Genomic DNA, 13,037 nt, shown 5'->3' with positions numbered 1-13,037 from the left:
AACTGAGCGGAGCTGTGGGCTCGGCCTGTTAAAACTGTCACCACTGTGTAGTGTGAGGAAGGACGGAGGCACTGGTGTTGCATTCAGGTGCAGTCAGGCAGACGGCCGTCGGCAAACCAACCGGATGTCATTTTACTCCACCAGAGAAAGACGGTAAAACAATACCACATCACCATGACAACATGTTGTCACGGACCACTTGTTTACATAGACGCTTGTTTATCCTGTTACATGCAGCGTCTGTTGTCTGTCTGACGTCTGCCCAATTTCAGGTGAATGCAACATCAAGAATACGTTCAGATATGCAACCGCACCGCTAGATGCACGTAGCTTCACCTGAGCTCCGTCATTGGCTGGAGAGAAAACACCGACTCTCTCGCTCTCCGACCAGAAACGTCCATGTGCACAACAAAACAAAGCAAAAGAGCAAAATACAGGCAGAGGGAGGGGGCGCTGCAGACACAGCCCCCCCCACACAGGACTAGAAGCTCATAGTGATGATTAAGATGGATTTCATTTGTATGTCTAGCGTTTATTTTTGGGCCAAAAACTCAACCTTTAATGTAGATGCATGTTGTTAACGTAAACACATCACATCTTTGTAGACGTTGTGACCAGAGCTTCATGTTGATCCTGGTTCCTGCTGTCAAACTAAATGAAACGGAGCCTTTCCTGCCTCCAAGACGTCTGCAGCAGCTCGGTCATTAACGTCCTGACGACTGGACCTGCTGACATCTGATCAGCTCTGTGGATCTGACAGGTAACGGTTGGGCTGATGGATGGTGATTGACAGTGTGACAGCTCTGTGACTGAGCTGTCTGATGGGATCACATCACATCACAGCAGAGACTGAGGAGGAACCTCAGTCTGTTTGTTCTGATGCAGCAGGAGCTCAGGAAACACATCAGAGGAGGTCTGGACTGGTAGGCAGGAAGCTGGTGATGAGACACCAATCCTAAAGGCCGGTTAGGTTAGGTGAGGTTAGTTTGGTTTGGTTCGGGTTGGGTTGGTTTGGTTTGGTTATTGTGGTTTAGTTTGGTTGGCTGGGTTTGGTTAGGTTATGGTGAGGTGAGGTGAGTTTGGTTTGGTTTGGTTTGGTTTGGTTCGGGTTGGGTTGGTTTGGTTTGGTTTAGTTTGGTAGGGTTTGATTAGTTTAGTTTGATTGGTTTGATTAGTGTAGTTTGGTTAGTTTAATTTGGTTTGGGTTGGTTTGGTTTTTGTGGTTTTCATTAGTTGGGTTAGTTAGTTTGATTGGTTAGTTTGATTGGTTTAGTTTGTTGGTTTGGTTTGGTTATTTTGGTTTAGTTTGGGGCAGTTAAGTCGTTTGGGCTTGGTGGGTTTGGTATGGTTAAGTTTGGTTAGTGTGGTTTGGTTTGGTTCGGACAGGGTTTGGCTTGGTTATGTTTGGTTAGTTTGGGGAGTTTAGGTTGTTTGGGCTTGGTGGGTTGGTATGGTTAGGTTACTGTGGTTTGGTTTGGTTTGGTTTGGGGAGGTTAGGTTGTTTAGGCTTGGTGGGTTGGTATGGTTAGGTTACTGTGGTTTGGTTTGGTTTGGGGAGGTTAGGTCGTTTAGGCTTGGTGGGTTGGTATGGTTAGGTTTGGTTTGTGTGGTTTGGTTATGTTTGGTGTGGTTAGGTTTGGTTTGGTTTGGGGAGGTTAGGTCGTTTAGGCTTGATGGGTTGGTATGGTTAGGTTTGATTTTGGTTTGGTTAGTGTGGTTTGGTTGGTAGGTTAGTTTGGTTTGGTTTGGGAAGGTTAGGTTGTTTGGGCTTGGTGGGTTGGTATGGTTAGGTTTGGTTTTGGTTTGGTTTGATCATTGATCTAACTGTACACGGCTATTAGCCTGTTAGCTTGTTCTACCGTGATCCTAAGAGACTTTAAAAGCTTTAAACTGGATTAACTGAGTCAAATCTCAACACACAGACATGAAAATATGTTCCTTCTTCCTGTGAACGGTAAAAACTCCTGGAAGTGATTTGCTGCCGAGCTCTGCAGCCTCTCTCCCTCTTTCATCGCCCCCCTCCTTTCAGGTGATGCAGCAGTAATGGCCTAACCCCCCCACCCCTTCCCTCCGTCCGTGTCCGTGAAATGAGAAAGTCTGGACGTGCACGGTTAAAAGCTGCCTGTCAGGTTTTGGGTGAATTTCTGTTTGTACCTCTTCTTCCTCCTCCTCTGCGCCGCGTTGTCCAGGAAATGAATTTATCCCGGTGGTGATGGTGGTTGAGGTGGTGGTGGTGGGGGGGGGGTTAAAAGGAGGTGAGAGGAGACACTTTGGTTACGCATCAGTGACAGGAAACATCCAGGTGGCCGTTTGATTTCCCTCTCAGGTCGCTCGTTCTGTTCGTTCTGCTGGTTCCTCGACGACATCCCAGCGAGCTGAGGTCAGAAGGTCGACGCTCGGCTCTGAGAGCAGAGAGACGACACGATTATCTGCTGCTCCGCTCTCATCTGTCTGAAACACAGAGCTGCAGGAAACTAAACTTCTCTCCTGTCACAGCCCAAACTTTCTCCTGTCAGCACCTTCTCCGGTCTCTTTGTAAAGTGAAATTGTTTAAACTTCTTCCACGTCAGGAAGAGACCAATATTTCTAACGTTTCATTTTGAAGGGTTGATCCATTAGAAGATTTTTTAAAAAACATCTCAGTGTAGTTTTCCATCTCCCCTCTCTCTCAGCTTCTCTCTGGAGCTCTAGTAACAACAGGTCGGTGTCAGCCAATCAGGAAAGAGGAGGAGGCTCTGAGCCCCTCTTCTGATTGGCTGACTGTTTTCTAAAGTGATCCAATAAAAACAGAGCAGATTTCAGAATAAAACACTCAGAGAAACCAAATCCTGCAAAGTTTTTGGATGGTGTTGTCCAGGTGGTGAGGGGGCGGGGCTTTGTTGTGACATCACAAAGTGACAGGAAGTCCTGACGGCTGGTTTTAAGGCTCAGTTTCTGAATACAGGCTGAGTGCAGACCTGCCAACCTGTACGCATTTTGCCTAGCGGGTACGCAATTTGACATCAAAATACGCTGGTACGCTCCGCCTCATTAAACTACTCAAAAAGCTGCAGACATCTGTGAGTGCTGTTAGAAATGTGCACGTGCAATACTCATGTCTGACAACACGATGCAGCAGTGTAGTGGTACAGCTTCAACCAATCATCATAGAGTACTACGGAGAATAACGAGTCTGCCGAACCCACAGCGTTGGCCCGCTCTCTCCTGTCCTCTGCCTCCCTCCGCCTCTCTCCCCGTTCCCCGTGCCCCCACCCGCAGCAGCTGGCGGTTAAAACGGTAAACTGGTGTGTGTGTGTGTGTGTGTGTGCACGCGTGAGTGTACGTGTGTGTCTTTTGGCAAATATGTACTGTTAATAACGTTACTTTCACGTTGAAAATACGATGTCATATCGGAGAAATAAGCACCGAGAGTTTTTTTTCCTATCGACATGTGTGCGTGCGTGCGTGCGTGCGTGTGTGCGTGCAAGAGAATAAAGTAGCATACCTAGATTGTAGTCAAGTAAGCTAGCTACTGTAAGATTATGAGTAGGCCTAAATGTAGTTACTTTCCTCACTGTTTTTCTCTAATTTTAAGGGTAGGAATCAGATATAGTAGGCCTGTATAAGGAGGGAAGGAATTATTTCTGCAGTTTAAATATAATAATATACCTTGGTTTGTTAACAGCTGTATGTTTTGAAAGTGTTTTTGTTCCATTGAAAAGCTGTTGCTGATACAGTACAGGATGTACATGGCTTAGAAGGACATGTTATATGAAAAAATGGTTAAAATGTCCATATTTAGTTAAATAAATGTATTTAAGTCATAAATGTCATTTTATTGTTTAGTTTTTTTATCGATAGTGAATGGGGAAGTAACTGCGTGCAAAGCAAAGTAGTCTGCAAAAAAGCTGCGCGACACAAGTGGTACTCAAAATATTTTGCCAAGGTTGGCAGGTCTGTGAGTGCATTTCTCTGTGGACTGAGGCTTTGATACTTTCACAGTATTAATATAGAACCTAGAGCTGCTTTATAATCACACTACACATGGACATCTACCTTTATACTGTATGGAGCTTTAACACAAACATCTACCTTTATACTGTATGGAGCTTTAACACAAACATCTACCTTTATACTGTATGGAGCTTTAACACAAACATCTACCTTTATACTGTATGGAGCTTTAATACAAACATCTACCTTTATACTGTATGGAGCTTTAACACAAACATCTACCTTTATACTGTATGGAGCTTTAACACAAACATCTACCTTTATACTGTATGGAGCTTTAACACAAACATCTACCTTTATACTGTATGGAGCTTTAACACAAACATCTACCTTTATACTGTATGGAGCTTTAACACAAATAAAGAATCACAGTAAATTTTGATATATCTTGAAGTATCATCTCGTCATGTTACATCATTGTGCTACAAACAACATGATTATTTCAGTAGATGAGTTCATGACCGTTTGTGAGTTTCTGTTCTGGTTTTTACAGCAGCAAAACAGACTGAACTACTACGGCTTATTTAAACTACTTTGTTTTTTACCTCAGGTGGTTGTAGCTCCTTGTTGTCAGAGCTTCATGATGATCTACTTTACTAAATCTGATCTCACCCCTCGTCCTCTGTCTCCTGATACAAGAGGACAAACGAGTGTCTTCATCGTCTCCGTCCTCAGGCTGCAGCGCCGAGTCGACCTTCAGCAGGAGTTTTCTGTTTATCTCTAATGAACTGTGCTGTGCTCCAACCTGTTAGACTGAGGCCGACTCATTTTAAATGTGAACATCCAACAACAACCTGCTGCTTTCCTTAAATTCACTCCCCCCCTCTTCATCCTCCTCCTCCTCCTGTGGTAAACGGCTGAATCCACTGCGTTTCCATTTAGACACAGAGAACGTGTAGAGGCCCACACAGAAAGCTGGCAGCGTGAGATAAGTCGCTGCCCACTTTGTGTCACAGGAAATTGGCACTTTGACTTTTCCACAATGTGTTTGTGTTTGCAGCAGCAGCGGCGGCGGCGGTGGCGGCGCAACAAGCCCCAGAATAATGGTTTAATTTTCCCCCCACGACGCCACCGTCCTCCTCAACGCCTCATACATACATACATATATTTATATATGCAGCTCATGAGCCGCTGATTCTGTCGCTCATGAAAACTTAAAGGGATAGTAGCATTTTTTTAAAGTGGGGTTGTATGATCTACAAATAGCCCCTAAGTACTTTAATTGCAGTAGAAGACTCTCTGCACTCCTCCCGTTAGCAACGCCAGCCCATAATAGCCCTGCCCAGAGATTTACAACATACGTTGTTGTGAACAGACCCAAAGAAACGGCCTATTTTCACGGCCTAAAAGAGGTTTTACCTGAAAAAAAAATAGACAGTTCCATTGTTCGCTATAATATATTTTTTTCCAGCCCCTCAAAGTGCAGGAAAAACACAGTTTTTATTTGGACCTAAAAAATTATATTATAGCGAACAATGGAACTGTCTATTTTTTTTCATGTAAAACCTCTTTTAGGCCTCGAAAATAGGCCGTTTCTTTGGTAGTAAATGGGATAGTAGCTAAGTGGATTTGTTTTATTTTAAATATTTTATTTCATTAGGGGAAAAGTGGCACTTTCTGCTGTTTATTTGAATAGGAAATATTGAAAGACAAAATGCAATTTACACATGGAAATCCCACAAGCCCCGCCCCCTCGACATTTCGGCACTCCATTTTTTTTGTCGAGGGGAGCATGTGTCGATTTTTTGTCGATTTGTCGACAAAAAGTCCTATCCCTAGTTAGTTTGATTAGTTTAGTTGGTTGGTTTGGTTTGGTTAGGTTTGGTTAGTGTGGTTTGGTTTGGTTAGTTTGATTGGTTCAGTTTAGTTGGTTGGTTTGGTTTGCTTAGTGTGGTTTGATTTGGTTAGTTTAGTATGGGGTGGTTAAGTCGTTTGGGCTTGGTGGCTTGGTAAAACCTCTTTTAGGCCGCAAAAATAGGCCGTTTCTTTGGGTCCATTCACAACAATGTATGTTGTAAATCTCTAGGCAGGGCTATTATGGGCTGGCGTTGCTAACGGGAGGAGTGCAGAGAGTCTTCTACTGCAATTAAAGTACTTAGGGGCTATTTGTAGATCAGACAACCCCACTTTTAAAAAAAATGCTACTATGCTACTACCTTTAAAACCTCTCACACTGCAGCACAGTCTGTCAGCCCAGGTTCACTGGGCACCAAGCCGCGCGGCCGCTGACATTTATTGGAGAGATGTTATTTTCTGTGGCTTCGACTCAGCTGAAGAAAACATATATCTTTCTTTATCAAAGCAGGTGCTTGACAGTGTTTGATGGTGGGTGGATGAAGAGGTGGAGTGGAGCTGTAGGGAGTAATTATCTGATTAATCAGGTGATAATTGGGTTTAAAAAAAACAACCAAACCAAACAAACATCCACATGAGGTGTTCTTCTACTCGAGGTCACGGCCGTAAACATCCTGGTTCGTACAGCTCTGATCCTGATGGTGAAGTTGTTGTTTAAGCAGCTTGTTGATTTCTACACAGAAAAAACACACATTTCCATTATCACATCTCTGCTGTTGCACCCAAGTGTTGTGTTCAAGGACACGTTGACGACAACAGACTCTGTAAATGTGTTGTTTGTCTCACAAAGCAGGACGTGGTTTTCTATTGAGCTGCACAGTTTCTTTGTTTGTATATTTATGAAGTTAAATCACATAGGAGCTGAACAACACAGGGACATTAAACTGTACATTAAACATTAAACCCAGAGAGTTTAAAGAAACAATAGACTTCACCTTGGTTTCTTATCGACCGACACTGCACTCAGATCAGCTGATTAATGGGTCGGGCCCCGATTAAAATGAAACAAGACAAGGCTGAAATATTTCGCTTAAAGGGATAGTTCAACATTTTGGCAAATTGGCCTGTTGCCATAATCCCTACTATAGTTTTAGGAGTAGCTGAATTGTCGGTGCAAGCTATTTTTAGAACGGCGGAGCAGAGCCGTGAGCTGCTCAGAGCTACGCTATTGAAGCTGATGGGATTTCTTGGTTTCCCTCATCAAATTCATCAAATACACAATCCAACAACTCCACAACGCTCTGGTGGACAAGTCTACAGCTCTGTGCGGTAACGTTGTGTTATTATCTCATAGCGTGGTGAATGTGCAGCTCACAACTTGTCCACCAGAGCGTTGTGGAGTTGTTGGATTGTGTATTTGATGAGTTTGATGATGAGGGAAACCAAGAAATCCCATAATGAGCCTCCGTAGCGTAGCTCTGAGCAGCTCACGGCTCTGCTCCACCGTTCTAAAAATATCTTGCACCGACAATTAAAGGTAACGAACCTACTGCTATGACTATAGGGATGGATTATGGTAATGGACCACTCTGCCAAAATGTTGAACTATCCCTTTAATGTATAAAATGATCCTAGAATAGATATAGAAAAATGTTTCACTCTCTCTCACAATTAAATTACAAAAAAACCAAACATTTACACCAGATTTCACTGATGATATCATATAAACTGCACCTGCACTGGAAGCATGAACGGAGGTAAATCAACTCAGACACACGCAGCAGCAACAACAATGATGATGAATAACGAACTTAAAGTAAAAACAAGGTTTGATGTTAAAGGAAATGATATGAAGCCTTAAACTGATCTGACGACTCGTCAGTGAAGTCAGACTAATAAAGTTTAACAGTTAACGAGTTCAAATCTTCAGTTTTCTCCCTTTTCAACGTCTTCATCCGTCTTCAAACTTTTCCCCAGACAGATTTATCTTCTTGTTCTTCTCGTGTTGTTTCTGCCGACGACCTCGACTTCCTAATGAAAGACATTTGTTTGATAATGAGACTCCTCTCCTCTGTAATGACGCTGTCTGTCGCTCTTTAACAATGAGTCTAATCTTGTTCTCTTTGTTCTGTCTCTCATCCGTCCTGCTCTTCGTCTCCATCTGTCTGATTGATGACGCCCTCCTCTGCCTCAACGTCTCTCCTCCAAAACTCTCTCTCTGTGGTTGTTCCTCTCCATCATCATCCTCATCATCCTCATCATCTCCTCTGTCTGCAGGTGAACAAGCAGCAGCTGCAGGCGGTGAAGGAGAGGTTTCTGGCCTTCCTCAACGGAGAGACTCAGATCGTGGCCGATGAAGCTTTCTGCAACGCAGTGAGGAGCTACTACGAGGTGAGATGTTTGGTTTTTATATCTCTGCTGTGGAAACTGACACCTGCTCAGGTGAATCCAGGTGAATCCAGGTGAATCCAGGTGAATCCAGGTGAATCCAGGTGTCCTAAGGAGGCGGAGTCAAAGCAGGACTCTTGTTTGTTTGGTTTAGAAGTTAAGAACATTTGACAGGCGATGAGCTGGACTGTGGTATTTTGTTTTACGTCCTTTGGTCTCTGTGACGTAGTGATACCTGTGTAGAAGGTCTCTTCCGGGCCCCCTGATCACTACCCAGATGAGCCTTTTGTTTTTATGGTTTTATCTTTATAAAAGACAGGCTGTGTCTGTGTCTTAGGGCTGGGCAGTATGCTTTTCTCCCGATTCGATTCTTCTACGATTTTTTCAAATTCGATTCGATTCAAATTACGATTCTACGATATTGCCGATTCTCTCGATTTTTAGTCTTTAGCATTTTTAACATTTATCTGCACACAAATACTGTAGGAGCCTATAAATTACCATACTCCATTATAAAGTGAACTTAAACCCTTTTCAAAACCGGTACTCTCTGTATGTAAAAAAGGCTAACAAATAGTAATAATAATATATGCACAATATTTAAAAGAATTCAAAAAAAAATCCCAAAAAATCGATTTAAAAATCGTCAAAAAAGATATCGCACTATTAATGTGAATCGATTTTTTCTCCCACCCCTACTGTGTTTGTTGCTTCAGCATGTCGACTAGCAAGCGTTAGTGTAGCAGTGGCAATGTCGGGCAGAGGAGGAGAATAGCTGCAGATAATCAAATAAAGGGGTGTGGTTTACTGATCCAACTGTGGAGTCTCTGTCTCTGATTGGTGCAAAGGTGAAGTGGTGATGTCATGTCGGCAGATGTTGATCTTTTTATTTGAAAGGGTTGATCCATAAGAGATCTAAAAAAAACAACATCATCCCAGTCTAGAGCTCACAGGTCGGTGTCAGCCAATCAGAAGAGAGGAGGAGGCTCTGAGCTTCTCTTCTGATTGGCTGACTGTTTTCTATGTGATCCAATCAATAAACAGAGCAGATTTCAGAATAAAACACTCAGAGAAACCAAATCCTGTAAAGTTGTTGGATGGTGTTGTCCAGTTGATGAGGGGGTGGGGCTTAGTTGTGACATCACAAAGTGACAGGAAGTCCTGACGGCTGGTTTTAAGGCTCAGTTTCTGAATCCAGGCTGTGTGCATTTCTCTGTGGACTGAGGCTTTGATACTTTCACAGTATTAATATAGAACCTAGAGCTGCTTTATAATCACACTACACATGGACATCTACCTTTATACTGTATGGAGCTTTAACACAAACATCTACCTTTATACTGTATGGAGCTTTAATACAAACATCTACCTTTATACTGTATGGAGCTTTAACACAAACATCTACCTTTATACTGTATGGAGCTTTAACACAAACATCTACCTTTATACTGTATGGAGCTTTAACACAAACATCTACCTTTATACTGTATGGAGCTTTAATACAAACATCTACCTTTATACTGTATGGAGCTTTAACACAAACATCTACCTTTATACTGTATGGAGCTTTAATATTATAACTGATCAGTTTATCTCAGATCTTTCCTAAAATCACCTACTAACATTATTATATTGCCCCCCCCCCCCCCCCCTCCGGTCGTGGTTTCAACCTCTGATGACTGAGTGGTTGTTGAACTCTCACGGCACGAAGTAATGAAATTTTTCAGCGGCGTCAGACTGAAACAGATTAGAAACATCGACCCAGCAGCTGTTTTGCTCGTTATGAGGAACTCCTTCTCTCCTTCCCCTCCCCTTTTCAAAATTAAGCTTTTTAATTTCCCTCACCTTTTGCTCCCTCTGATCGACCCCCCACCCCCTCTTACAACCACCACGTCACCACACACACACACACAGCATCCGTCACTGCTGTGTTAAAGGGACAACGAGGAGTGTTGGAAAAGCGAAGTGTTTCCACACTACATTTATGAGCCTCCGCACCGTGAAATTCTTTGACCGGCACAAGACAGACTCATGTTTTCATTCATCAAGAATTAAAGTCAGAGGTTGGAAGACGATCACATACCGTCGTAGTTCCCACCATAAACGGAGATTCGGCGGCGTTATTCTCATGACTCGCCACGAAACCGAAAGTAAAGAAACGCTGGTCGGCTCGCCCAGCATTTCCACCACCACTAATAATAACAAAATAACCATAGAGACAAAACCATATATTTATCTAAAATGGGCCCATTAACAAGTGTGGGTAGCGTAGATTCATCCACATTAATATGAGACTTCTTCATTGTCGAGGAATTTTTCGTTCTGCCGATGGAGAAACTCCTCGTTGTCCCTTTTAATGTCAGTGATTCTTCATGGACTTTTTTTTTTACTTTCCATTGACATTTTCTTTCTGCTTCCTCTTTCTGGGTTTTTTCCGCCCCATGATTTTCCTCAGTGTTTGGATGGAAATGTGTCTTCTGCCTCCCCCGGAGAAACCGTGACAAACCCTCCTCCCCTGTCGACTTGAGTTTCCATCCCCACTCTGTTGGCGGGAGGAGGAGGAGGAGGAGGGGGGGGTGAGCTGAGAGATTGCAGTGAATTTCCTCACTCTTGTTATTCCAGTTTTACACCCTGTCTCTGTTATCTGTCGGTCCTCCCCCCCATCTATCTCCCCCCCTCATCTTTGTGCCCCCCCCCCCACCACCTCCATCCTCCTCATGCTGGAGCGCAGGCCTGTAATCTGGTATGAGCTTGAGATCTTATCCGGGCCGTGCCACTCGTCGCCTTAATTGCCAGCGAGTGTGAGACGAGAGGATCTCAATGAAAGTTTGAGTGGTTGGTGAAGATGAGTTCAGGGTTCTTACGGGTCCTTAAAAAGTCTTAAAAGGCATTGAATAGACCGAATCTCCTTGTCGTTTTTAAATTCTACTTCCGGGTAGAAAACCAGCACGTAATTTGAATGAGATCAATAGTAACGAACGAGAGTTTAGCTATATATCATATTTTTCAAGCCCTGTCACCGTTTAGACAAATTGAAGAAACATTACTATTTCTGTGTGTGTGTTTTGTGTTGCTATGTGTTGTATTTATTCAGTTTGGGGGAATCACGGTGTCTAGAAAGCATCAGTGGCTGCAGCTGACAGGGACAGCTAACGGTAGCTAAGCTAACGGCGGTAGCTAAGCTAACAGCAGGACGTCGTCAGCTGTTAAAACCCTCCCGTTGTGGGACACGACATGAAACTACTCCAGTTAGCTCAGTCATGTTGGAACTCAGATATCCGCTGGAGAAAATATTTTTTCTTGGACCGTTTATTGAGTCACTGAGTTATCAAAGTTAAACAGGTAGCTAACCGTTAGCCCGGCTAATCTATGATAACCATGACTAATTACAAAAATGTGCACACATAAATAGTAATGTTTGTCCAATCATTGGTTTTATAAACTTTACAAACATCAGATTAGTCTAAACGGCGATATAGTGACATGAAAAATTAGATAGCGAAACTCTCGTCCGTCACTATTGTTCGAATGCTGGTTTTCTACCCGGAAGTAGTTGTAAACAACAAGGAGATTCGTCCTATTCATTAATCTAAAAACAAGGCCTTAATTGGCATTAAAATGTCTTAAATCAATTTTTCAAACGTCTTAAAAATGTTAACACATGGTAAGTGGTATTTTATGGTTGTAATTAGTCTCAAATCTCAAAATAATTGGTAACATTCTGACAGAGAAGTTAGTGGCGGTCGTCACCAGCTCCCGAGTCAGTGTTTGTTTGTTTTTTCGGACTTTTTATGCATTTATTTTGAAAGGACAGCTGGAAAGAGACACAATCCAATGTTCATGTAGCAGTCAGTTTACCTTGGATCACATAGGAAAGTGGGTAAAATTGTCCCTAACCCCATGTAATTGATGTGGTGTTTTTTTTTTCTTTTTTCTGCATTTGTGTTTATTATGAAGTCGGTCTTAAATTTCGTTTCAAGTGGCTTTAAAAAAGTCTTAAAGCAGGGGTCTCAAACTCCCGGCCCGCGGCCCCCCTACATCCGGCCCGCGTCTTGACGTAAAAAATAAGGCTGTCAAAGTTAGCGCAAAATGCTTTTAATGGCACTATTTTTTTTTTACGCGCGATTAATGCGCTAACCTCGGGTCGCTCCGTAGTTTTGGGAAACAGAGAAGCTGCTTCTCTCCAGACGTGGCCACACAGGTCGGCAGCAGGGGCTGTCTCTCCAGGTCGGTGTACGTGTCTGTGTCTGAGTGTGTGTGAGTTACTACGGTTACCGCGGCGCTCCCGTCCCCCGGATATTTCTGCAGCTGGATTTACATGATCCGGTCTGAGACATGAAACTCATGGACTGAGGAGTCGTCCCACTGCGCTCTGCACGTCACACCGACGACCGTGCATTTGTACTGTGAGGAGTTGCTCTCTCTGCCCCGTGGTCAAACGGTGATAATCCACTGCAACATGTTGCTGTTGCTGTTGTTGACGTTATTGTGGTTGTGCGCGACGTAGAGCTGCCGCTTCGACTAGCGAGTTTTTTTCCCCCCTCAATTGCCCGTTCATTCAGCCTGGTGAGGGAGGGAGGGGGGTGGAGGGGGTGGTGTGTGTGTGGGCGTGTGTGTGTGTGTGTGTGTGCGTGCGTGCGTGCGTGCGCGTGTGTAAGGGGGTGGGGGGGGTGGGGGGCGCCGTTTTATAATGTTACAGAAAACCTGCATGTTTTTTCTCCTCATGTTCCTACACTAGAGAACTTGTTCTTGTCACCAAACGAGGCTGCTCTCTCTCTGACAGATGATTTTTAAATACCATGAAAATGGTATTTGGAAAGCATGGAAAGCATAAGAAACGTCCAGATCTGGATGTTTCTTAT

The 13,037-nt window shown here is 43.5% G+C and overlaps 1 protein-coding gene across 6 annotated transcripts in view; it reads left to right on the top strand.

Moving 5' to 3' along the window:
• cadps2 (Ca++-dependent secretion activator 2) overlaps positions 1–13,037 on the top strand; it is a 242,284-nt gene that overhangs the window by 39,136 nt on the left and 190,111 nt on the right. For all 6 annotated transcript variants that reach the window (XM_085780267.1, XM_085780266.1, XM_085780265.1 and 3 more), the window contains exon 2: positions 8,065–8,178. In XM_085780267.1, coding sequence (XP_085636393.1) covers positions 8,065–8,178 — 114 coding nt within the window. The remainder of the gene's footprint in view (positions 1–8,064; positions 8,179–13,037) is intronic.

This window comes from Trachurus japonicus, chromosome 6 (genome assembly GCF_045865225.1).
Source record: "Trachurus japonicus isolate A0001 chromosome 6, Traja_1.0".
NCBI classification, from domain to species: Eukaryota; Metazoa; Chordata; class Actinopteri; order Carangiformes; family Carangidae; genus Trachurus; species Trachurus japonicus.
Note: the sequence above shows the minus strand (reverse complement) of the source record. Positions and strands in the feature narration are given on the sequence as shown.